Source organism: Eurosta solidaginis, chromosome 2 (assembly GCF_040869045.1).
Source record: "Eurosta solidaginis isolate ZX-2024a chromosome 2, ASM4086904v1, whole genome shotgun sequence".
Lineage (NCBI taxonomy): Eukaryota > Metazoa > Arthropoda > Insecta > Diptera > Tephritidae > Eurosta > Eurosta solidaginis.
Window position 1 is genome coordinate 165927679 of NC_090320.1, and position 27807 is coordinate 165955485.

A 27807-nucleotide genomic window follows, 5' to 3' on the forward strand; every position below is an offset into this window, starting at 1 on the left:
CCTACCAAATTTCACAAGGATTGGTAAATTTTTGTTCGACTCATGGCATTAAAAGTATCCTAGACAAATTAAATTAAAAAGGGCGGAGCCACGCCCATTTTGAAATTTTCCTTTATTTTTGTATTTTGTTGCACCATATCATTACTGGAGTTGAATGTTCACATAATTTACTTATATACTGTAAAGATATTAAATTTTCATTGGTCATTCTCCGATTTTGCTAATTTTTATTAAGCGTACGTTCCTGTTCAATCACAACAGACTGCCAATGATTTCGCAACTCGACTCTCATACCTGCTCTCTGAGGGCACAACTCATCCTGAAGGAATACAGGAGCAGTGGGAGCATATCTCCAAAGCACTTCATACTGCCGCCGAGGAAAAAATTGGTTACCGGCGGCCACGAAAAAACAACTGGTATGATGAAAAATGCCGCGTTGCAACCGAAAGAAAAGACGCTGCCTACAGGGCTACGTTAAAAGCGAGCGCGACAAGAGGAGTGTGTGAACGCTATCGTGAGTTGAAAAGGGAAGCGAGACGCCTTTTCAGGAAGAAAAAAGCAGAAGCAGAAAGGCGTGAGTGCGAGGAGCTTGAGCTGCTAGCCACCAGGAATAACGCCCGAAAATTCTACCAAAAAATACGGCGACAGACGGAAGGTTTTAAGACCGGGGCAAACTCCTGTAGGAATGAAAACGGCGACCTTGTAACTGATGTCCAGAGAGTGCTTAGATTATGGAGGGAACACTTCTCTGCTCTCCTAAATGGAGGCAGCAATTCACCGCGCAGAGATGAAGAACCCGATCCCGCAATCGATGATGATGGAATATATGTCCCCCCGCCCGATTATGACGAAGTTAGAATAGCAATAACCAGATTGAAAAACAACAAGGCCGTGGGCGCTGATGGATTGCCTGTGGAGCTATTCAAGTTCGGCGGCGAGGAGTTGGTAAGGCGCATGCAGCAGCTTCTTAGCAAAATATGGGCGGACGAAAGCATGCCCGACGGTTGGAATCTAAGTGTTCTTTGCCCAGTCCACAAGAAGGGGGATACTGCAAAATGCACCAACTATCGTGGAATCAGCCTTCTTAATATCGCATATAAGGTCCTTTCAAGTGTATTGTGCGAAAGATTGAAGCCCACCGTGAACCGGCTGATTGGACCTTATCAGTGCGGCTTCAGACCTGGTAAATCTACCATCGACCAGATTTTCACAATGCGCCAAATCTTGGAAAAAACCCGTGAAAAGAGAATCGACACACATCACCTCTTCGTCGACTTTAAAGCCGCCTTCGACAGCACGAAAAGGAGCTGCCTATATGCCGCTATGTCTGAATTTGGTTTCCCCGCAAAACTTATACGGCTGTGCAAAATGACGTTGAGCAACACCATCAGCTCAGTCAGAATTGGGAAGGACCTCTCCGAGCCGTTCGAAACTAAACGAGGTTTCAGACAGGGTGACCCCCTATCGTGCGATTTCTTTAATTTGATGCTGGAGAAAATTATACTAGCTGCAGAACTTAACCGCACTGGAACAATATACTATAAAAGCGTGCAATTACTGGCATATGCTGATGACATTGATATCATCGGCCTAAACACCCGCGCTGTTAGTTCTGCTTACTCCAAGCTGGAAAAAGAAGCGGTAAAAATGGGTTTGATGGTGAATGAGGACAAAACGAAGTACCTGCTGTCATCGTGCAAAGAGTCAGCGCATATGCGCCTTGGCAACCACGCTACTGTTGGCAGCCATAATTTCGAAATAGTAAAAGACTTCGTTTATTTGGGAACCAGCATCAACATTAGCAACAGCATCAGCACTGAAATCCAGCGAAGAATCAATCTTGCCAATAAATGCTACTTTGGACTAGGTAGGCAATTGAAAAGTAAAGTCCTCTCTCGGCGAACGAAAATCATACTCTACAAGTCACTTATCGTACCCGTCCTGCTATATGGGGCAGAAGCATGGACCATGACAACAGCAGATGAAGCGGCTTTGGGAGTGTTCGAGAGAAAAGTTCTTCGAAAGATTTATGGACCTCTACGCGTTGGCGATGGCGAGTACCGAAGAAGATTTAATGATGAGCTGTACGAGCTATACGCAGACATCAACATAGTCCAGCGAATTAAAACGCAGCGGCTGCGCTGGCTAGGCCATGTTATGCGAATAAAAGATGATGCTCCGGCCAAGAAAGTGTTTCTATCGGAACCCGCCTATGGAAGCAGAGGTAGAGGGCGGTCCCCACTCCGTTGGAAGGACCAGGTGGAAAACGATTTAAAATCCCTTGGTGTGACCAATTGGCGCCGGTTGGCGGAGCGAAGGAGCGACTGGCGCGCCTTGTTGGACGGCCATAACCGTTTAGACGGTTAAGCGCCAATTAAGTAAGTAAGTAAGTAAGTAAGTACGTTCCTGCCAAATTTCATAATGACGTCTTCAACGACTGCCAAATTACAGCTTACAAAACTTTTAAATTACCTTCTTTCAAAAGTGGGCGGTGCCACGCCCATGTCCAAAATTTTAAAATTTTCTATTCTGCGTCATAAGTTCAAATCACCTACCAAGTTTCATCGCTTTGTCCGTCTTTGCTAATGAATTATCGCACTTTTTTGTTTTTCGAAATTTTCGATATCGAAAAAGTGGGCGTGGTTATAGTCCGATTTCGTTCATTTTAAATAGCGATTGGATATGAGTGCCCAGGAACCTACATACTAAATTTCATCAAGATACCTCAAATACCTACTGATGATATTGATATATGGAAGTCTATATCTATCTCGATTCCTTTATACCTGTACAACCAACCGTTATCCAATCAAAGTTATTATACTCTGTGAGCTCTGCTGAACTTAGCATAAAAAAGGAGCAACTACACAACGTAATCTACGAAATACCACGTGGGGGGGGGGGGGGGGAATTTTGCGGCAAGGTATACATAGGACCAACAAAAAGATCGCTCAACACGAAAATAAATGAACGCAGGTTAGACGTAAAAAACAACAAAAACACCACAGCTTTAGCGCAGAATCTGACGGATTGCAAACACACAGCTGATTTCGATAATGTAAAGATTTTGGACGTGGAGAACAGAATAAGAAGAAGGTTGACGTTAGAAGGGCTGCGCATACGACAAAATATATCGAAATTTGTAAATTACCGGGACGATGTAGATAGCATAAATTGCGCGTATGCAAGCGCCATCACATTAAATGTTTAGCTTTTGAGAAGTAAACATTTGTTTTATTTTAAAGGAAAGCCGGCCCGAAAGCTCCAAAAAGTACTATGTTACATATAACATTTACATATAACAAATACCACATAAATCTCTATGGAATCTTCCCGCAGTTACAATTGTCTGGACAAACTACTTTTCGTTCCGGTAATTCTATACGACAAGGTGACACTCTTATTACACGTCCAAAAATATTGAGAAGGGCGTCAAAATACTCGCTTTGGATGCTGGGTCTTGAATATCAAAACGGAAGCTAACCAATTTGCCCCGCTGCCTTTAAAATCAGCACTTGTTTTATTATTTTAACGATGAATGTGTCATACTGCCGTATAGAATTTGGGTACAATTCCATTCGTGCACCATTAACGATAACGGACAAATTTAAGACTATTTTATTCAATTCATTAGGTCTACCATGGTCTGCAGTTGGGTGTTAAAGTAAACTAAAATTGGTCCGAGCAAAAACTCGAAGACTCAGAAATTGAAACATTTAGTTTTGGCAACTAGGAGGATCTCTCTACTTCCTATTATTTATATTAACTCTTAACGGACTGTGCACTCATCACTAGAATTACCTGCGTCAATTTCTTGGAATCAGCACATGTTTCTTCCTTGTTGCTTCCTTTTGCAGATTTCTTAAGGATTTATTCCACATGTAAATAAAATTTTTTTATTATTTATAAATAGGAGATAATATTTAATTGTTAAAATATATTTACAAATCACCATTCAATCTATTACTATCTGTCATAAATTACGATACGTTACTGAACGTACCGCATAATACCAATATTGCCATACGTACGATCAGTCACGTAATTTTTATTCGTACGATTGCCATTTCGATCACGGAATGTGTAATTCGAGCCTTGTATTTATAGTTCGTAGGTACATGAACAGGTATTGTCAAAATTGATGCTCATTCAGAACCGACGGTGGGTTTTACTGATCGATTTGTGTAGCTGACTGAGGCAGGTAAAAGTCCGAATTTTAGTCGTTTGACCTTCTTTGTGGGTTTGTTGTTTTGGTGCGTTAATTGTTTTGTGTTTATTTGTTGTTGTGTGTTTGTATGTTGTACCTGTGTGATTACTTTGTTTCTTGTAAACAAATTTTAAAGGCTCGAATATTGTGTCAGAAATTGTGTTTATCTGTTCGTTTATTTTTCTACCGTCGAATGTTTTATGTTTGTAGATTTCCATGTTTTCGAGTACGTTGAGACGTCGGCCTTTTGCTTGTATGTGAAGAGCCCTACCTGTTTTATTGATGTTTGCTGGGGAACATTCATTTTCGACCTTTCGCGAAGTTAGACTCTGGTATAATGTTTGGATTCCGTTTTCTTTTTGTTGTAATCTCTAATGTGCTCTTCTTATTTGCCGTCCTATTTGTCCTATGTAACTATGTTGGCTTCGGCAGGTAAGCTTGTATACGCCGTGGCTGCTAAACGGATCCTCTGAGTTAGTGTTAGTTCTTAATTTCCGCACTAGATTGTTCGATGTTTTGAACGCTGTGTCAATATTGTATTTTTTTAAGTTTGCCAAATTATATGTTGCTTTCCCAGTATATGTCGTAGTCGTCCAAGTGTTATTATTTTCCTTTTCATTATATCTTTGTGGTTCACCATTCGTCCTTCTGAGGTTACCTACTTGTGCTTTTTTACATCCGTTGTTTGCAGCAATGTTATATATGACTTCAAACTCTCTCTTATATGCCTCTTGAGTAAGAGGTGTTCTCTCAAGTCTATCTACCAAATGCTTTAGTGCTGCATTTTTATGTTGATGGGGGTGATTTGAGGTATTATGTATTATTGTGTCGGTGGCCGTTGGCTTTCTATATATGTCATAGTTAAATCTTTTGGCAACTTTATCAATATTTATTGTGTTATCAATTTTTTTTCTTTATATTTCAAGGAAAAGGCGTCACGCGCAATGATGAAGCGGCCACAAAAATACAAAAAGGTAATAAGGAACGTTCTGAAAAAGATTTAGATGTTGAATATTTTGATGCCAGTGAAACACCATCTGAAGTAGAGGAGCTTTTCGAATCGCCACGAGAGGAAGAAGCACGTGCTGCTGCTTACTTAGAGGAAGTGGAACAGGCAACTCAAACGGAGGATGAATAAATAAACATACACAAATGCTTAATTAAAAATGCAAATTAAGAGATGAATACAGGATGCTCTAAAATAACCAAAACTTAAGACCTTTTCATCCTAATAAACATACATATATATGAACATATACAAATGTGCACTATATACAGGGTGTTTTTCTATCAACTAATAACGTTTAAAGATATATTCTAGGATTTATTTCACGAAGAAGGAGACCTAAACGTTAAGTGTATCTAAAATGTCTTAAAATTACTGTTAGTTTTATCTTCGCCCTGTCTGGCTGTGAAATTGGGATAACTTCGCTTTTTCTTAAATTATATATTTTTATACACATATGTATGTTCAACCCACTAGTTTAGAATTTAGCCTCCTTGAATTTATCGGGCCAGCTTTTGAGATGTTTGCATTGTTACAAAAGCAAATAACAAAAATCAAGTCGAAAACTATTTTAGGAACATTTTTCAAGTTCTGATGTTGTTGTTGTTGTAGAAGTACTTTGCCCCATTCAATGGATGCGACCGATTACAAATATCATCAATATCCTCTAACGGGAGTCCAAAGAAACTTGCAGTTTCAACAGGGGTGGACCATAGTGAGAGGGGTTTTAGAGGCGTTGGTTCCACCATACAATTAAAGAGATGGTTGGTGTCATGTGGGGACACATTGTAAGTAGGACATACATTTTGTATGTCGGGGTTGATACCGGATAGGTAAGAGTTTAACCTGTTACAATACCCAGATCGAAGCTGAGCTAGACTGACGCGCGTTTCCCTAAGTAGAGTGCGTTCCTCTTCTGCAAGTTCTGGGTATTTTTCTTCAAGAACTGGATTCGTCGGGCAATTCCTGGCATAGAGGTCCGACGCCTGTTGTGGATATCACTGAGAACCTGCTTGTGCTTTTTTGCTTAATACGGCTGTTTTCTCAGGTGCCGTATTGCCTTATAATGCTTACGGAGATGGCCGCATAAGCCTCTGGGAGGTGTGACCTTATCAATCATATGTCTGTTGGAATGCCTAGGTTTCTGGGTATTCAGCTTTTCATTCCAGTGAGTAACCTTTATGCTTGGTGAACATATCGGGTAATGAGCGTTTCTTTGTATTTACCACAAGTGCTGCCGGCAAGACCTTTGAGGATTTTATTACGCCTCTGGATTTTAGGTACAGTTGCGGTTGCATACTCACCAAAATGTAGATCCTGATCGAACCTCACACCCAAAATGTTTGGGTGTAAGACAGTCGATAGCGTAATGCAATCGAAAAAAGGTCGCCGATGATTTGGTCGGTGACAATGCCAGGTTTCGCGAGGCGCAAAAATGGAGAGATCAGGAAAATAGCTGTTTATTTTATTACAAAGCTCATTGATGTGTGGACCTGGGGCTGTGGCCATTATTGTGCAGTCATCGGCGTAGGAAACGATAGTGACTCCTTCTGGTGGTGAAGGAAGCTTCGATATGTAAAATGTAAAGAAAAGCGGAAATAGAAACCACCATGTGGTACTCCTTGTTTATTTCTTCTGGGTTTAGATGTTATGTTCTTGAAATACACCGTTGCTTTCCGACCAGACAGATCATAACTCGAAGCTACTCGTATCTTGAAACAGCTCAAGGACAACAATTAACCATCAAAGAGCAAATCAAATCAAGATTACATGTTCGGGGTTAGAAATTAGCCTAAATTTTAAACCGTTCATCGGTTTAAGAAACTTTTGAAAAATGTTTGTACTAAATTGGGAGCCCCTCAATTTGCTTCTGTGTTTTTTAATTTTGTTTAGTTTAAATTCAGAATTAATAAGAACGATAAGTCTTAAATTTGTTAATTTATTTATTTTTTATTTTATTTTATTTAAAGTCAACAACAAACACAACGCGGTCGATTACAAAATATAATATAATTCAATAAGGAATATTTGTAAGTTTAAAAGCTAAAATTAAGATTAAATACATAAGAACTTTAAGAATTAAATTCAACTCTAAACAAAAAGAGATTTTTTTATTAAATATCAGGTCAGATATGAGAGTATTGAATTATGAAAAGCAGTAAAATTATATTCCGTGCTGATACAGTTATGCAAGTCATTATAGTGCGAGCACCAATTACGCAAGGGATTATTTTTAGCAAAATTGTGTCGGCAAGTTGATAGGTGGAAAGGCGCATAGTGTCGAAATGTTCTTCTAGGGACAGCGAAGTTTAGGTGACTGACAAGGAGTCTATCTCAGCGATAATAAGCTTGTGAAGGAACATAACCCCAAGCAATATTCTTCGGTTTTCCAAAGTTTGCAAACTAATAATAAGCAGCCTATTTTTGTATGGTGGTAGATGAATGTTTGGATTCCAGTAAAGGCCAGGGAATGCGAAAATTAAAAATTGTTTCTGAACCGACTCAATTCGCTGTCTATAATTTTATTAGGGTTGGTGTCGAAATTCTGTATGTACAAAATTTTAAAAGCAAAATTCTGCTTTTTTAAATTCTGCTTTCTAAAATTCTGCTTTCAAAATGCTGTATTACAAAATTCGGCCGCACTTTAAAAAAATAACCCTTAGCCGATCCAACACCGGCTACGCCATGCCATGATTCCGGAATTTTGACTTCCAGAATTAAACATGCAGAATTTTAGAAAGCAGAATTTTGTTCAAGCAGAATTTTTTTGCAATTTACAGAATTTTGTCACCCAGAATTTTGTAATACAGAATAATGACACGCTCCCTTTTAGTATACACCAACAACTTTATTCAATATAAATTACGAACACTAAGCTTAACAAAGTTTAATCTTTGATGCTCACTGCGCGACTGACTATTTCTTGTACGGCTCAATTCTACTTTGGTTAAATGCAATACATACTTATGCATACATATGTTTTACATCAGGGATCGCCAAAAGCTTCTTATGGAAGCGTGACTACATCTACTTTGAAATCCAAAAATAAAAAAAATGGCGACGAAGTTAGTAAAAAGTACACTGTAAAAACTTCGAAAATTCATAAAATAAGATTTTTTAATATCTCGATCCTTGCGGCGGCGATTTTTTTTATGTGTCGCTTTCTATTCATGTATGTAATATGTGTTCCAAATATTAGCCTTATCGGAGCACAAATACCATTTTTTTTTAATATTTCGATCCATGCGCCACCTAGCGAGAGTTCTTTTTCACAAGGCGATTTGTATTCCCGTATGTAATATGTGTTCCAAATATAAGCCTAATCAGAGCACAAATACGATTTTTTGAAATATTTCGATCCATGCGCCACCTAGCGGGAGTTCTTTTTCACAAGGCGATTTGTATTCCCGCATGTAATAAGTGTTCCAAATATAAGCCTAACCGGAGCACAAATACGATTTTTTAAATATTTCGATTCATGCGCCACCTTTCGGATTTTTTTTATTATTGCATTGTCATCGAGTTCTGAACTATATTCCAAGTTTCAAGCTTGTAGCTTATCGGGAAGTTACTTAAATTTCGATTACAAAATTCTGTTCGCTACACAGAGTAAAGCTAAATAAAACCGTTTAAAAACACGGCTATTATTTATTATATTCTATTAGATAAATGAGTGATAATCTTAAATTGTCTTCTTCGGACGACATTCAGTGGGACCACCGAGCAATGCGCACGCTTTTGAAATTAACCGCGGAAAAAAATAAGAAAAAGCGATAATTTAGCCATCACCAACGAAAAAAACTCAAACCTTTAATTGTTCAACATAAATAAAATTAAATACGATAATTTTAAAACAGAAAATATGGATGTAGATGGCGAGGGGCCGAACAGGCCACAAGCCAACAAAATTCGATTGAGAAGCAGTAGTAGAGCGAGGAAGAAAAAAGGGAAGAGGAATTCAATCAACAGGTAACGTCCCACACGAAGACAACGACACCACAAGATGAAACGGAAGGTAAGCCAATATTAAAATACCCAACTAATCATAAAGGTCCTTACATTGTTTATCTGGACAAAATATGCGAAAATGTGACACCGAAGTCTTCGATGGTGGATACGAAAACTGGCCATCCTTCAGAGATATGTTCACGGCAGTCTATAAAAACCACTCTAAATTATCAACAGCTCAAAAATTATACCACCTACGCCTGAAAACGAAAAGTCAAGCAGGACTTATTGTAAAGCAATACCCACTGAGCGATGATAATTTCGAGCTTGCCTGGGAAGCGCTAAGATCTAGGTACGAGAACAAAAGGATACTCGTCGACAACCAATTGAAGACGCTGTTCAACCTACCCACAATATTCGCAGAAAACGGAGAGCAAATACAGAAGATGCAGACAACAATCAACAACTGCATGTCAACCCTTAACACCCAAGGAATCCCGACAACGGACTGGGACCCAATCCTCGTTTACCTCTGCTCATCCAAGCTGCCAAGTGAAAGCCTTTCACTATGGGAACAATCCCTCAGCTCCCGAAAAGAACTCCCACTTTGGGATGATATGAATAAATTTTTGACCAGCAGGTACGAGGTAGTAGAGAGATTAAGTACCTATAGACCAGGCAAGGCGAAACCCCAATTTTCGAGTTTTACACCACGAACGGTGAATCAAAACTCGACCTAATCTAACAATAATAGGACCCATTCATATCACACGGAGTTCAATAAAACGGCTTCGTGTAGATTATGCAATCAATACCACGCAGTCAAGTCTTGCGTTAGGTTTAGAAATTTATCAGTATCAGACCGAATCAAACTTGTGAGAGAAAATAGTTACTGCGAAAACTGTTTATCAACGTCACACCCCAAGAATGAATGTAAAAGTAGTTTCACGTCCGTTTATTGCCAAAAGCGTCATCATTTACTACTGCATTTGCAGCCCAAACCCCAACAATCACAACCAAACCCCAGAGCTCAAAATGCCCAAGCCGGCACCCCTAGGAGAACGGACGACGAGACAAAAACCCGGTTTCTACACTCTTCTCGAGTAATTATGGAACCACCCTACTACCAACAGCAGTAGTATCAATATACTATGCTGGCGAATTTCATAAAATTCGTACCCTAATAGACCAAGGTTCACAAAAAACTTTTGTATCATCCCGTATACAAAAGCTTCTTGGTCTACCCACAAAAGAGTCTCTCCACCAGATATTTGAAATGGGTGGAACGGTTGTGAAGAATGCTAACAAAGTCTGCCAGATAACATTCTGTTCGGCAGACTTAACCCAAATGATAGACGCACAAGCAATAATTTTGCCAAAACTAACTAAGTTCTTGCCCACAGTCAGAGTTTCAAGCATCGATCTCGAAGAACTGTCCCATTTACCGTTAGCCGATCCACAGTATTCGATACCATAGAAAATCGATGTGGTAATCGGCAGCGATATCACCCCGCAAATCCTCACCGAAGGGCTCCTACGAAATGTGAGTGGAACATTACTTGCCCAAAACACAATATTCGGATGGATATTAAGCGGCCCTGTAGCTGAAAAGGTATCAACCTTCAGCACTCATGCCACGGAATGCAACGATGACCCCATCAATCAACTTTTGAAACAATTTTGGGAACAGGAAGAAGTTCACCAAACCCAACAACGATCAGCAGATGATGAATACTGCGAAGCACTCTACCGGACAACCACAATTCGTGAGGAAGATGGACGCTACAGAGTCAAACTACCATTGAGATCGGAATTTCCAGCCAACCTGGCACTCGGTCATTCACGACCCGCAGAACAACAGCAGTACATCAGCATCGAACGCACGCTCGAAAGAAAACCCGAATTAAGAGAAAAATATTTTGAAGTCCTTAATGAATATTTATCCATGGATCACATGGAACCCGCTCCCAACAAGAGATAATTAGAGATGGTAAATATCTATCGTTTTATCTACCCCATCATATTGTAATAAAACCCGACAGAAAAACCACAAAAGTGGAAGTCGTCTTTAACGCATCAAAAATGTCACATTCTGGCAACTCGTTGAACGACGTTCTCCATACAGGCCCCATACTACAAAATGACTTAATGCTCGTCATACTTAAATAGCGACTTTATAAGTTTGTTTCTAACGGCGATGTTGAGAAAATCTATCACCAAATACTCATCCATGAAGAAGATAAAGATATTCATCGAATCGTTTTTCAAAAACACCCAATTTTGCCGATAGAATATTTTCGACTAAAAACAGTTAACTTTGGTGTAAATTGCGCGCCACATTTGGCAATTAGAACCCTACACCAACTCGCCCACGACTGTCAAGATGAATATCCGCTCGCTAAAAACATTTTATTGAATGAAACATATGTTGACGATATTTTGTCAGGCGGTCATAATATACAGTCCACTTTGAACTCCAAGACTCAAGTTATCGAAGCCTTAAAATCGGCAGGGTTCCCTTTGAGAAAGATGTCGGCAATTCACCCCGAAATTTTAAAACCCGTTCCCGACCCTGATTTGCTAGACGTCGACTTTCTTAAGTTCCACGACTCGAGTTCCACAAAAACCTTTGGAATTCAGTGGAACGCGCTAACCGACACCTTCACCTATACGTACGATCCACCATCAGCAGAAAACACGACTACGAAAAGGCAGATTTTATCAGCAGTTGCGAAACTGTTTGACCCCGCAGGATGGCTATCGCCAATAATGATTCTTGCCAAAATGTTGCTGCAATAACTCTGGATGGAAGGAACGGATTGGGACGAAGACGTGAAGCCCGGCGCTCTCCAAAAATGGACCTCAATATACGAAAATTTACCTCACATCAGAGAAATTAAAATCCCTTGGTGCGTACAGTGTTCCCCCGATAGACTCATCCAGCTACATGGATTTTCAGATGCTTCCGAAAAAGCATTTTGTGCCTGTGTATATTTACGTGTACAAACCCATGAAACTAGTTTTTCATCCCATTTGCTAGCTGCTAAAAGCAAAGTAGCACCCCTTCAAACTGTGAGTCTTCCACGGTTAGAACTCTGTGGAGCAGTCTTACTCTCCAAATTATTGAAACAGCTCCGAAGTGAGCTGAACCTACCCCAACATGAACTCGCTCTCTGGTGCGATTCTGCCATCGTATTGGCTTGGTTAGAAAAACCACCTTATTCCTGGAAAACGTATGTCGCCAACAGGACATCCGAAATTCTTAAGAACGTCGACAACGCCACTTGGAGGAACGTTTCCAGCAAGGATAACCCAGCGGATTTGGGCACTCGAGGCTGCAAGCCTCAGGATTTAGTCCAATGTCCATTATGGTGGGAAGGAGCCAATTGGCTTGTCAATCCATCAACTTCGTGGTCAAAGGATATATCTCACCACCCAACTCCCCTCGAACAACGACATATGGAAGTATTCCACACCCTGCAGGAAGAAAATATAGATATACTCGACCGGTTTTCGTCGTTTTCTCGAGCGCTTATAGTCGTGGCCTATATGTTATCAAGAAAGCAAGGAAACAGAAAGTTCCAGCCACGCTCAACCTCACCCACGCCGAGGTGAATGATGCCAAAATCAAAATCATCATTCAAACTCAACGGAATCATTACGGAGACACGATAGAGCTGCTTCAAACGTCAGGACCCTTACCCAAAAAGAACACCCTTCTGACATTAAACCCCATGTTAGATGACTCAGGAATCATGCGAGTTTCTGGAAGTTTAGCATATGCCACCTATAGCTTCAATGAGCGGCATCCAATTATCATACCCGAAAACTCTCGATTTTGTTCTCTTCTGTTAGACTTCCTCCATTCGAACCTGCTGCACGCCGACAAAATACTCATGATCCGAATGGTACAGCTACAGTACTACATTCCACGTTTGAAGCAAAAGGTCAAACTCACTCCTATGAAGCGATCTCTCTTCGTGGTATAACCGACACATTAAAGATGCGCTTCACAAGTAGCTCCGGTCACAACCACAGCTCAGTGCTGACTGACTACTGTGCTGCTGTGTCGCTCCTTTTATGGCTGTTGTGTTTGGTGTTGCTAGCTCAGATGGTTGCGTTGCCATGGTCACTGTGTTGCTGTTAAATGTTGCGGCCGCTCTTTGTGTTGCTGAGGCTTGTTGGTTAGCCGTGTTGCTGTTAAATGTTGCGACCGCTCGTTTTGTTGCTCAGAATTGTTGGTTTGTCGCATTGCTAGGGCCTTTTTCGGCCGCCTCTTGTATTAATGTTGTGTTAATTGTTGTGAGCCATATGGTGTGAGGTCGTTCTGTGTGGGCCAAATTAATGAGGTTGTATTTGGTCCTCATACTCCATTTTGGATTTATTAATTTCTCGCGATGGTCTCTGCTGCACAATATGCCTTTAGTTCCGCAATGTTGACCGTTTTCTCCTTCCCGCCGTTGGTTTTTCGTACTTTTAGTATCACTGGTGATACAAATCTTAGGAATTGGTAGGGTCTGCCATATTTGGGGGCCAACTTTGCCGCGCAATTTTCCCCGGCCTTAGAGATATGGTGTTCCTTTGCGAGCACTAGTTCGCCGACTACGGAGGTCCATTTTCTCAGCCGTATATTGTAGTGCCGTACTTTTTCTGCCGCCGCTCGTTCTATGTTCTGCCTCACTATCCTGAATGCCTCTTGCATTCTGTCGGATTTCTCTTCTGCTGTGGTGGTAGCTATGCCCGTCCCAAGGTTGACCTATTCAAACAATACCCCTGGTAGTCGCGGTTCCCGCCCTTGTACGAGGAGGGCTGGACTGTATACTGTGGACGCGCTCATGTTGATGGACAGCTCGATCTCTGGGAGAACGTCGTTCCATCTATTGTGCTGTGATCTAGTGAGTTGTGCTATGATTCTCTTGACTGCTCTGTTCGCCCGTTCCGTTGGGTTTTCTTGCGGGGTGCAGGGTGCCGTGAATTGTTGTCGTATCCCCATTTCCCTGAGGTAACGCTGCCACATTGTGCTAGTGAACTGGACGCCGTTGTCCGATATCAGTATCTTGGGAGCACCAAATCTTGCTAGGATGCGTTCTCTGAACGCGCGGCGAAGGCCCTCTGCAGTAGCACGCCTCATGGGAATCAGTTCCACCCATTTCCTGAAGCGGTCGAAAAATACTAATAGCATCGTGTTCCCGTGTGTGGATCGTGTGAGTGGTCCGATGAAATCGATGCATACCGTGGCGAATGGTTCTTGGGCTACCTGTGTGAGCATCTTTCCAGCCGGCTTTTTCTGTGCTTCCTTGTACTTCTGGCAAGACTCGCACTGTCGTACGTACCGAATGATGTCCTGAAACATGCCGGGCCAGTAGTACCGGTTGGCAATCCGCGCTACGGTTCGGCGGATACCCATGTGTCCATCGCTTGGGCTATCGTGGTTTTCTTCTAATACTCCGTGTCGCAGTGGTGTGGGCACACAAAATTTCCAAGGGAACGCTTCTTCATCGTGTGACCGGTAGGGAATATGGCGGTACAGTTCTCCATCTTGTATTATGTAGTCAGCATATTTCTCTGGGTTAGTGCGCACTTTGTTCACGCACTTGTGCCACCACTTGCATGGTCGCTATGTTGTCGTTGCCAGTCGTAGGGTCTCCAGTGGCTGTCGTGATAGTGCGTCCGCTACCAGGTTCAGCTTTCCTTTCCTGTACTCGATGTCGAAGATGTGCTGCTGAAGTTCCAAGGCCCATCGTGCTTCACGGCCAGAGGGGCTTTCGATGGAGTTTATCCACTTAAAGGTCATATGGTCCGTGATTACCTTGAATCGGTACCCTGACAAGTATGGCCTCATCTTGGGTATTCCCCAGACGATCGCGAGGCATTCCATCTCGGTGGGCGAGTAGTTGGTTTCCGCCTTGTTCAGTTTCCTGCTTGCGTAGGCGACCACGCGTTCTCCGCCTTCCAAGTCCTGTGTCAATACGGCGGCCAGCCCGACATTGCTTTCGTCCGTTTGTAAGGTGAAGGTCTTCGTGAAGTCCGGACAGGCAAGTATCGGTACTTCCGTGAGTTTTTGCTTTAAGACCTCGAAGGCTTCCTGTTGTTCGGCCCCCACTTCCAGTGTTTGCCCTTTTTCAGCAAGGTTGTGAGTGGCTGGCTGATTGTTGCGAAATCGGCTACGAACCGTCGGTACCAAGATGCTATACCAAGATATTGACGCACCTTTTTCGCGTTCGTTGGTGGTTTCAGGTCTTTTATGGCTGCAAATTTCTCGGGGTCGATGTGAATTCCACTGTCGCTTATTACGTGTCCTAGGAATCGGATTTCCTTCTTGAAAAATTCGCATTTCTCCGGACTTATTCTGAGGTTGGCGGGCTGCAGTCGTAGCATTACTTCTATCAAGTTGCGAATGTACTCCTCCAAGGTAGATCCTATGATGATTATGTCATCGAGGAATGCGAAAGCGTAGGGTTCCATCTCCGGTTCGATAACCTGATCTAGCGCTCTTTGGAACGTTGCAGGTGCGGATTGTAGGCCGAACGGCATAACGCGCCACTGGAATAACCCGCTTCCCGGTACCGTGAAAGCTGTGTAGGGTCAGCTCTGGAGCTCCAGTGGTATTTACCATTAGCCATTTTTCAAATCCAAGCTGCTGATATACTTTGCTCGTCGTACCTTGTCCAGTATATGGGGAAATCCGCCAAACTTTGGTTTTTTTGTAGAAATAATTTTTTTTTGGAACATGGTATCACGAAAATATCTTTTTGTTAGGAACATTGAGGGGTAAACTGGAGCTATAGTGCATCGCCGTTACTCGTCTTACATAATGCCTCAAAAAGATATAGTCAAAAGATCGAGCAAAATATATATAAATAGAGGTCGCAATGTTAAATATAAATTTATTTCAACACTTCTGTACCGATTATATCGAAATTTTAACAATATATGGAGATTTATGTTAGCTATGTAAAATTTTTTTCATACACGAGACCCGGTTTTGTAGATATCGGTAAAAATATAAAACCGAATAACCGCTAAATATTTTTTACTGCAAACTTTGCAACACATTTATTTTAACATCTTTCTACCGATTCTTTTGAAACTTTAAAAACATATAGATATGTGAACGAGGTATATTTAGGTAAAAAAAAGTTTTAGTACCCGATATCCGGTTTTGGAGATCTATAAATCTTATAAAATAAAGTCGCTAAATTCCATGTATGCACATAACTTCACACAGAATGCTCCGATTTTAAAACGGTTTTTTGCATTTGAAAGCTTAGCTACGGTAGATGGTACAGTTAATATAATTTAAAGGTATATATTATAGGGGCGTGGCAAATTGCCAAAATGTAGTAAAAAATCATCAAATTTTTGTTTACACAGCTATAACTCATAAACGGATGGATGGATTTAAAAAATTCTACTTTTCCGTAAAACTTTGAAATATTTACCTTCGATCTGCATCAAAAAAAATGCTTGATTCCTTTCTTATATCAGCCAAATTGTTTAAACAAAGGTAACATTTTTATCAAAAAATGCGTATGTGTGTTTGTTCGCTGTGAACTGTCCGCGCTAATTGCTTTTGAGTGAGGCTTGATGCGACACATACATACGTACATATATAGCATTCGCTGCGTTATTTAACTTCGGGCGTAGGTTTATAGGTATGTATGGATGTACATATGTATGTATTTTCATATCATATGAGCTTGACATAGGATAGGATAGGATAGGTTAGGTGGTAGCTGCCCTGATAAGGATAGCTCACTTGGACAACACGAAGGTCCCTTGTGATACCACACACACCAAAAACAACGGTGACTTAGATCTAGCTACTTAGAGAATCGTTGGGTAGCAACGATAAAGCTCCGAATGAAACCGATCTCAGCTTTGGATATATCCTCGGGAGATCCAAGAGAGTCGCGACCGAAGTACTTTCGCCTAGTTCTGGCAAAAGCTGGTCAATCAAGCATAAAGTGATTTGGTGATTCCACCTCATCATCCTCCATACAGCTGCAGCAGGATGGAGTTTCCAGTATATTGAGACGTACTGCATGGAAACCCATGGGACAGTGCCCTGCCAATGACCATTGATAGGTGAGCCTTAGTGAACCCAATTATTTCAGCAGACCTACTGCCATCCACTTTTGGCCAGAAAGAGTTTGCTACCCTGCAAGACGTGGTATCCGCCCAACTTGACATAGGTATAAAAACAATAAATGTAAGGTGCGATAACCTCCGAAGAGATCTAAGGCCGAGCTTCTCTTCCACTTCCAATTTGCGTCGTGCTCCTATTGGTTTTCCCTACAAATCGGCCTGACGGGACCTACATGTTTTATGCCGACTCCGAACGGCATCTGCAAGGCAGATGAGTTTTCACTGACAGCTTTTCATGGCAGAAATACACCCGGAGCGCTTGCCAAACACTGCTGAGGGGCGACCCCGCTTAGAAAAATTTTCTTCTAATTGAAAAACCTTACCCAGAGCATACGGTGTGGTAGGCGGAGCACGCTACCATCACACCACGGTGGCCGCCAATAACATAAGAATTGACATAGGTATGTACATACATATTTATGCAACATAAATGGTTAATTGTTAATGCAACATAAATGGTTAAGAATGCATACATCTATTGAAAAATAATCTTTCGCTAAAAATATTAAACAGTTCCTTAAAATTCTTCAAAAAAGTTTTATTTTTTGGTATTTTTGCATGTATCACTATCACTACATATTATAAAACAAAGTCGCTTTTGTTGTCCCATGTCCCTTTGAATGCTTAAACCTTTAAAACTACGCAACGGATTTTGATGCGCTTTTTTAAATAGATAAAGAGTGATTGAAGAGGAAGGAACGGATGAACATATTTGGCTGAAAATTGGTGGAGGGGTAGCTTAGAACCAGGAGACAGACATAGGCTATTTAGGCTTTTATCCCGTTCTGAAAAGAGTCTTGAGATCAAAACGTGGACATGGGTAATCCTGGGATATGTTTGTACAATATGGGTATCGAATGTAAGCTGTTTATGAGTACTTCAATACGGGGTATTTTACGTACCCGCGGGTAACTAGCGTCTCGAGATATAAGCGAAAACGTGGACGCGGGTACCCCTAGAATGTGTTTATAGAATATGGATAACAAATGAAAGCTGTTGATGAGTGCTTTAATACAGAGTAATTTTTATACCGCTGGGTGACTAGGGTCTCAAGATATGGGCAAAACCTGGACCCGGATACCCATTAGAATGTGTGTGTAATATGGATATCAAATGAAAGGGTTTGCTGAGAGCTTTAAAGTAATTTTCATTGGTATATTCGATTTAGTTGCATTAACCTGGAAAAACTGATAAATGTGCATGCGAAGCCGAAATAAAGACATTGATTAATAATACCCACATAACTATTTACATACGTCCTATTCGATTTGCCTGGCAATAAGGGATGAAGAAGAATGGGAAAAACTTTAGAGAAGAGAAAAGAGGGAAGGAGAACGATACTGAGAAAGAGATAGAGTGAGACGAAAATAGAGAGAGATGCAGCGAAAAGACGGAGGGAGGAGTGAATAAAAGGATTAAGAAAAAGTGAGGGGGGGGGGGGGCAGAGTTAGACGGAAAAAACTTATTAAAATGTATGGAGATAGACCAAATTTAGGGCAGAACAACGTCTGACGGGTCTGCTAGTATTGATATAAATATAAATCCGGAAAACCTTAAATTTTTTACTTATTTATACACTTCTTAACCGATAGTGTTGAAATTTTATCAGGATGTACATATCTATGTGGGGTATATTTAGATAAAATTTTGTTGATACCCTAAATCCGGTTTTAGAGATATCAGCAAAAATATGAAACCGGGTAACCGTCAAATATTTCATACCCGTTTGTTAATTTTTTCTCTACACCACAGTAGTATACCATTAATCGCCTCATCTTGGAATATTCACGCAAGGAAAGTTATTGATGTTTTTACATGGGGCAAATATACGAAATTTTCGCCAAAAATTAGCAATCGTCAAAAAGTGTAGAAAAAAAATTTTTTTTGTTAAATTTTTGTACCAAATTTGTGTTACTTTTCATTTACTTTTAAATAAAACCTGGTTAAAAAAAAAAAAATAAATAAATTTTCTACACTTTTTGACGAATGCCAATTTTTGTTGGAAATTTCGTATATTTGCCCCATGTATAAACATCAATAACTTTCCTTGCGTGAATATTTTAAGATGAGGCAATTAATGGTATACTACTGTGGTGTAGAGAAAAAATTAACAAACGGGTATGAAATATTTGACGGTTACCCGGTTTCATATTTTTGCCGATATCTCAAAAACCGGGTTTAGGGTATCAACAAAATGTTACCTAAATATACCCCACATAGATATGTACATCCTCATAAAATTTCAACACAGTCGGTTAAGAAGTGTTTAAATAAGTAAAAAAATTTGCCCCATGTACTAACATCAAAAACTTTCCTTGCGTGAATATTCCAAGATGAGGCAATTGATGGTATACCACTGTTTTGTAGAGAAAAAATTAACAAACGGGTATGAAGCGATAAAAGTAAAATTGTAGCTGTGCCCACAAAAAAACATGCTCCTGAAAAAAATTTACTCAACCAAGTGCTTCCACTTTTCTGCCTCTACCTTCAAAACTGAAAGGGGCACATCGAATTTGAAGCCCCAGGTATTTTTAGTCCCTGATAGGCTTGTTCATAATCCAAATTTCAATACTCAGCTGCCTCAAAAAGCTATAAGCAAAAAACTGTCAATATTGAAAATGACAAAAAAAAGTATCGCTACTTTGATTGATGATGATAGTTTTGAGTATTGGAGGGGCACATTAATTTTGCTCATACTTTTAGAATCTCCGTCTCAAACCCAACATTCAGTTTAAATTCCATAGCGTTTCAGCAATGCCTCAAAATTGTATCGAAAAAATTCAAAAAAAAAAAAAAAACAAATCAAGGGTATTATTTGAAAAAGTGTAAAAATCGACGTTTTTACGTTTCGAAGTTCTACAAAAACTTACTATCAACTTTCTTGATTTTTAAAATCATCAGATCGGATAGTCAAAAGGTCAAATTTAATGTCCATGTGCTTTTTTCTGGCCTTAAGTTTTTTGCCCGTGTGTAAAACCCGAGTATCCAAAAAAAAAGTTTTGCGTGAATATTCCCAGATGAGGCAATTGATGGTATACCACTGTGGTGTAGAGAAAAAATTAACAAACGGGTATGAAGCGATAAACCACTGTGGTGTAGAAAAAAAAATTAACAAACGGGTATGAAGCATAAAAGTAAAATTGTAGCTGTGCCCACAAAAAAACATGCTCCTGAAAAAAATTTACGCAACCAACTGCTTCCACTTTTCTGCCTCTACCTTTAAAACTGAAAGGGGCACATCGAATTTGAAGCCCCAGGTATTTTTAGTCCCTGATAGGCTTGTTCATAATCCTAATTTCAATACTCAGCTGCCTCAAAAAGCTATAAGCAAAAAACTGTCAATATTGAAAATGACAAAAAAAAGTATCGCTACTTTGATTGATGATAGTTTTGAGTATTGGAGGGGCACATTAATTTTGCTCATACTTTTAAAATATCCGTCTCAAAACCAACATTCAGTTTAAATTCCATAGCGCTTCAGCGATGCCTCAAAATTGTATCGAAAAAATTCAAAAAGAAAAAAAAACAAATCAAGGGTATTACTTGAAAAAGTGTAAAAATCGACGTTTTTACGTTTCGAAGTTCTACAAAACCTTACTATCAACTTTCTTGATTTTTAAAATCATCAGATCGGATAGTCAAAAGGTCAAATTTAATGTCCATGTGCTTTTTTCTGGCCTTAAGTTTTTTGCCCGTGTGTAAAACCCGAGTATCCAAAAAAAAAAGTTTTTGGGATTCGCACATATGTTTTATTCTGGGTAAGGGGTACGCGTCGGGTACGGATCGGGCGTTGAACTGCCGATAATCCACGCATAACCTCCACTTCCCGTTTTTCTTCTTGGCTGGTACGATTGGTGCAATGTGTGGGCTACAGGATGGCTCTATGCATCCTTTCTGAATTAATTCGTTAATTTCGTTTTTGATGATGGTCTACATATCTGGGTTGCGTGGGAAGTAACGTTGCTTGACAGGGAGGTCGTCCATCAGGATAATCTTGTGCTCGGCTACTGTCGTCATCCCACTCATGCTCTCGAATTTTCGTCCTCATCGTAGGCACTTTTGATCCTGTTGATCCTATCATCTATGTTATTGTTGTCCTCGCCTGGTGGCGTTACCTCCTCCGTGATCTGTGTCGGCTCGGCTGGTGGCAATGTGTGCTGCGTGACTGGCCTGGATAGCGCTACGTGATCTCCTCCGCAGGATATGGTGGTTCAATGCTACCTAGCGTGCCTAGGCCCAGTATGATGTCGTCGACTGCTTCGGGCATGACGTGTAACACGGTATGTTGTGACGCTTCATCGAGGCGTACCTCAGTCCTTATGGCGTCGAAGATTGTAGCGATAGTCCCGTTTGCCATCGTTATTTTGATGGCAAATCTCACCATTTCTCCGCTCCCAGAGTTTACCACACGTTCTGCAAGGCTGCTCGAAACGAAACTTCTGGATGCCCCTGTATCGATGACCGCCTCGGCTGATTCCGCGCCAAGTCTGGCTACGGCGTAAAGGCGGCCATGCTCTTGGTACATTGCTACTGCCGATTCGGCGCTGGGTTCCTTGGGCTCACCGCGCCTTGTTCTTCGTGAAGCCCTCTGTCGTTTCCCTGACGTCGACGGCAGCATTCGATTGTGCGTATATCACTGCGGCCACACTCCCAGCAAACAATTTTTCGTGGGTTTCGGCATCTATTGGGTAGTATCCTTGTTCACCGCACCTCCCGCATACGTCGTTTGTGTCGAATCTCTGATTAGCTGGAGGCGAGTGGTGCGGTATGTTCGGTGGTTGTGGCGTTGGTGGGGGTGCAGGTTGCGGTTGTAGAACCAAAGTCTTGCCACCTACGACGTGTCGCGTAACTTCGCAGCGATGTCCGCCTGATGGCTTTCGATAGCTCTCTTGTATGCTTTCGTATTCCTCGGCAAGGGTTAAGAGTTCTGCGAGATTGGTGAAATCCGTCCGACGAATATAAATTAGGTAATCGGGGTGGCTATTACGGAAGATTCGTTCCAGCCGATGTTCGCTGGTGTACCCTGCGTGTCTAATCAAGCTCTGTCGTGCTCGAGACGCTCGAAATACCTGACTGGAAGGAAGAAACATAAAAAAGGACGTGTGGCACTCGGAGACTGCCGCGGTAAAGCTATTGCATATTATCAACTTATGCCATTATAATATTTATGCAACATTTTGTTTTCTTTGATATTAATTCAAGTTAACCTTTTTAAGCGTGGTGACCGATAAGAAAAAAAATTTTTTACTTTTATTGAAGAAGTGAGAAGTTAATATTTAACTTTCACTTTAACTTTAACTTTATTTTTAACTTTAACTTTAACTTTAACATTCACTTTAACTTTAACTTTATTTTTAACTTTAACTTTAAATTTAAATTTAACTTTAACCTTAACTTTAACTTTGACTTTAACTTTAACTTTAACTTTAACCTTAACTTTAACTTTAACCTTGACTTTAACTTTAACTTTCATTTTAACTTTAACTTTAACTTTGACTTTCGCTTTAACTTTAACATTCACTTTAGGTTTAACTTTACTTTTAACTTTAACTTTAACTTTAACTTCAAGTTTAACTTTATTTTTAACTTTAACTTTCGCTTTAACTTTAACATTCACTTTAACTTTAACTTTAACTATAACTTGAACTTTAACTTTAATTTTAACTTTAACTTTAACTTTAACTTTAACCTTAACCTTAACCTTAACTTTAACTTTAACTTTAACTTTAACTTTAACTTTAACTTTAAATTTAACTTTAACTTTAACTTTAACTTTAACTTCAACTTTAACTTTAACCTTAACTTTAACTTTAACTTTGACTTTAACTTTAACTTTAACCTTAACTTTAACTTTAACTTTAACTTTCACTTTAATTTTAACTTTAACTTTATTTTTAACTTTAATTTTATTTTTAACTTTAACTTTCGCTTTAACTTTAACATTCACTTTAACTTTAACTTTAACTTTATCTTTAACTTTAACTTTCACTTTAACTTTAACTTTATTTTTAACTTTAACTTTAACTTTGGCTTTAACTTTAACATTCACTTTAACTTTATCTATAACTATAACTTTAACTTTAACTTCAACTTTACCTTTAACTTTAACTTTAACTTTAACTTTAACTTTAACCTTAACCTTAACTTTAGATTAATGGCAAACACAGGTGGCCCAAAGCCATGCACAAGGAAGTTGCTTGCATCAGCCTCGGATTCTATACTCTTATATGGTGCAGAAATCTGGGCGAACGCAATGAAATACCGGAAGAACCGGATCGCCCTCACCTCGGTCCAACGCAGAGGGGCGCTGCGAATATCTTCGGCTTACCGCACGGTATCAGCTGAAGCTGTCCTGGTCGTTGCGGGAACCATACCGATATATCTTCTCGTTGAGGAAAGAAAAACAATATATGACAACGGATCGCAAGCAAGTAGAGCTGCTGTTGCCATGCAGGCGCGAGAAGAATCGATCCGACGTTGGCAAGATCAGTGGAGCAACAGCATCGTAGGAAAGTGGACTAGGGAACTAATCCCTGAACTGAATCCATGGTTGAAGCGACCGCACGGAGAGGTAGACTTTTACCTGACCCAGTTTCTACACAGAATGGGTAAGGTTGATAGCCCGAGCTGCCTGTACTGTGGGGAAATAGACGATGTACGCCACACCTTCTTCGAATGCAAGCACTTCTCCCATCAGCGAAGGAGGGTAGAAGATGTACTTGGCGACCTATCCCCGGGCAGTGTCATTAATAACATGACCTGTCGAAGAAACAGATGGGATACTTTCAGCACATATGTGAGGCATATACTTACCAGTAAATGAGAAGACGGATGCCTAGCCCATTAGCGTGAGAGTAGCCATAGAGCTCACGTAGCGCGCACCCGTACCCGAAGTAATGCTAAACGCGGTCCCAGGTAAGGGGATTAGCGCGGGCCGTGGGAGGTTAGGTTTTAGTGGGTAGGCCTTCATGGAAGAAGGGAGTCCTACACTTGGAGAGTCTCGCAGTGAGGCTTAAATATCCCGGTCAGTGCATAAAGCATTTCCTCCTTCCACGAAACACAAAAAAAAAAAAAAAAAAAAAAAAAAACCTTAACTTTAATTTTAACTTGCACTTTAACTTTAACTTTATGATCCGGGGTGGGGTGTGCTTAGCACCTGCTAAAAAGCCAACCTAATATAAACGCCCGCAAGTCATTTTCTGTCAAAAATGTCTCATGCACATACAACTTGTATGAGAGCAACTCAAATTGAATTTGCTGCGTGAAAACCTAACTCGATTTACAATTTTTGTTCTGCGTGACATTTAGATTTGACATTTGCACACATGCTTTACAATGTCGCAACGCATGCTTATTTCGGTTAGGGCAAAAAACGCCGGTTGTTTGCGTGCGCTAAAAAAAACAGTGCGGTTTTATTAGGTTGGCTTGTAAGCGACCATATATGTATACGATAAGCGATAGCACAATGGCTACTTCGTGAAAATCAACGACGGCTCTTTTAGTTTGATTTCGATGGTCTTACGATAAGGAAGTGTCGCACGCGCGCTTAAAACAGAGTACCAAAGAGTGCGTGCGACACGTGTTCACAGTTCAAGCATTGAAATCAAACTAAATAAATAATTGATTTTGCTTTCGTGCTCGCTACGCGTTCGTGTTTACTAACACATTCTCAATTTGGTAACCGTGTAAATGTAGTGGTGCCCACCGCTGTTTATGATAGAGATCCAATTTTATGTATTTGGCCTGTTGCTAACACCGAACCTTTACGTACCTTTTCGAGCCTTTTCGGATCTTTGTTTGACAAATATCCGTTACGGTTTGTTTTGATTTAGTCGCCAAGCCCGCGATAAAATCTATGCAATAGCTTAAAAATCCTGTTTGAAGCTTGTCCACATTTCTCAGTGCGCATTGTTATTGCGATACCATTGTAGCGCGGTACCCCCTAGTAGCTCGGCATGGTTTTTGGTAGGAGATCCGCGTTTAGCGCGTACACTCCGGCTAACTCCTCTAGCCGTTTGATGAACGCTAACGGCTCCCATCCACCGTCGTACTTTACTGACCAATTCCGCACTTGATCGATGATGGGTGCGAACACATCGGTCGGTGCTTGAGTTACCTGAGATGTATAATTGATGGCTGGTGCTGTTACTCCCGGTAGAAAGCACGGTTGCGAGGGTTGCGTATTCCTTGGAGGAAATTCCAGTGGGTTCTGCTGTGCGATGATGTCTAACCACGTGGTGTCGACCTGGTCGGCCATCTTGTAGGTTATATCTTTAGTCAGGAATTTTCCTTCTGTCGTTATGCGATTTGCAAGGTCCTGCTCGGGCGCCAATTGTAACGAAGGTTTTCCATGGCCCGTTGCTTCTATAATAATTGCTGGGGTATACTCGCCGTGTCCGGGGTTCGTTTGCAATAAATTTTTATTTAGGGGGCACTTTGAAAATCGATTTAATATAATACTTAACTTTATTGATTTATTGCTTAAATATTATAATATAAAAGAAAACGTGTTTGTAAACTTCATTTGCAAATTCCCTTAGATTATCTTGCGGTATCCTCGACTGCGGTGGCGGGCCTTAACGGTCCGGCCGTATTCCATTAGATGGATCCCGTTAGTAAGTGGCGTCTGTGCCCTGTAGCGCCTTATGGCGGCGTCTCTCTCTGCTGCGGTGCTCTGTCGTGCCTTACGTCGGCGTCTACTTGTATTGCTGAGGCGGTGCTCTGCCGCGCCTTGCGTCGGCGTCTACTTGTATTGCTGGGCTATGCTCTGCCACGCCTTATGCCGACGCCTCTCTCGACTGCGGTGCTCTGTCGCGTCTTGCATCGGCATCCCTTCCTGCTGCGGTGCTCTGTCGCGCCTTGCGTCGGCGTCTCTTCCTACTGCGTTACTCTGTCGTGCCTTCGTCGGCGTCTACTTGTATTGTTGAGGCGAAGCTCTGGCGCGCCTTGCGTCGGCGTCTACTTTTATTGCTGGGCTATGCTCTGCCATGCCTTATGCCGGCGCCTCTCTCGAATGCGGTACTCTGTCGCACCTTGCGTCGGCGTCTCTTCCTGCTGCGGTACTCTGTCGTGCCTTCGTCGGCGCCTACTTGAATTGTTGAGGCGATGCTCTGCCGCGCCTTGCGTCGGCGTCCGCTTGTATTGCTGGGCGATGCTCTGCCACGCCTTATGCCGGCGCCTCTCTCGACTGCGGTGCTCTGTCGCGCCTTGCGTCGGCATCCCTTCCTGCTGCGGTGCTCTTTCGTGCCTTACGTCGGCGTCGTGCTGGCGTCTCTGTGGCGTTAGGGCGGTCGCGTCGACGCTGTGCGTTTACTACTTTCGCGGCGCGGTCCACGTCGGCGCAGGCGAGCGGACGTCACCTGTTCGCGTGTGCGCGTTACTGTGGCAGGACCTTTGCCTATACGGGTGTGAACGAAGTCTCAAGCGGTGTTTGGTGGTATAACCGACACATTCACCACATGAGGCCACGACTCACTCCTATGAAGCGATCTCTCTTCGTGGTATAACCGACACATTAAAGAGGCGCTTCACTAGTAGCTCCGGTCACAACCACAGCTCAATGCTAACTGACTACTGTGCTGCTGTGTCGCTCGTTTTATAGCTGTTGTGTTTGGTGTTGCTAGCCCAGATGATTGCGTTGCCATGCTCACTGTGCTGCTGTTAAATGTTGCGGCCGCTCGTTGTGTTGCTGAGGCTTGTTGGTTGGCCGTGTTGCTGTTAAGTGTTGCGACTGCTCGCTGTATTGCTGAGATTTGTTGTTTTGTCGTGTTGCTAGGGCCTTTTGTGGCCGCCTGTTGTGTTAATGTTGTGTGTTAATGTTTTGTGTGGGCCAAATTAATGAGGTTTTATTTGGTCCACACAATATATAAAGAAAACTAGCTGGATAGGCAATTTTCTATCAAAACGTACACTACATTTGGGAAATCAAACAAAACAAAAGATTTAGAAACTAAGTAAATAAGGAGATAGAAATAACTACTCTTAGTAAATTCACGAATTTAGTTCAGATGAGCACATTTTAAAAAATATTCGAAACAAAAATATTAAAACGTTATGTGATAACTTTGCAACGACATTTAGCGAAGATGTAAAAAAAGTGATTCATGACTGCAATATTACTACCTTAAATCTACCTAAGCATAATATACCTAACTCAGTGTTTATAGAAGAAGCCAGAGATAAGAAGATACTAGGAATTATACAAAACCTGAATGAGAGTAAAGGTCCCGGTTCAGATCTGAAATTGTTAGAACCTGTGATAGCTCCCATATTAACTAAGCTGATACACCTCAGCCTCACTCAATGCACGGTACCTAATGAATTCAAATTATCACTGGTTAGGCCTATTTTAAAAGCGGGAATGAAATCTGATCTACAAAACTATCAACCAATATCTATTTTACTGGCCATTTAGAAAATTTTAGAAGAAGTTATAGTAAGTAGATTAACTGAGTTCATAGTGAAGTTCAAACTGATTGACCCCAGATAATATGGGTTT

At 41.1% G+C, this 27807-nt stretch overlaps 1 protein-coding gene across 4 annotated transcripts in view; it reads left to right on the forward strand.

Annotated features, from left to right (window-relative positions):
- ninaC (STKc_myosinIII_N_like and MYSc_Myo21 domain-containing protein ninaC) overlaps positions 1–27807 on the forward strand; it is a 2219740-nt gene that overhangs the window by 1546194 nt on the left and 645739 nt on the right. For 3 of the 4 annotated variants that reach the window (XM_067766366.1, XM_067766369.1, XM_067766368.1), the window contains one exon: positions 5134–5181. The exons of the other annotated variant lie outside the window; for it this stretch is intronic. In XM_067766366.1, coding sequence (XP_067622467.1) covers positions 5134–5181 — 48 coding nt within the window. The remainder of the gene's footprint in view (positions 1–5133; positions 5182–27807) is intronic. 4 annotated transcript variants of the gene reach the window in all.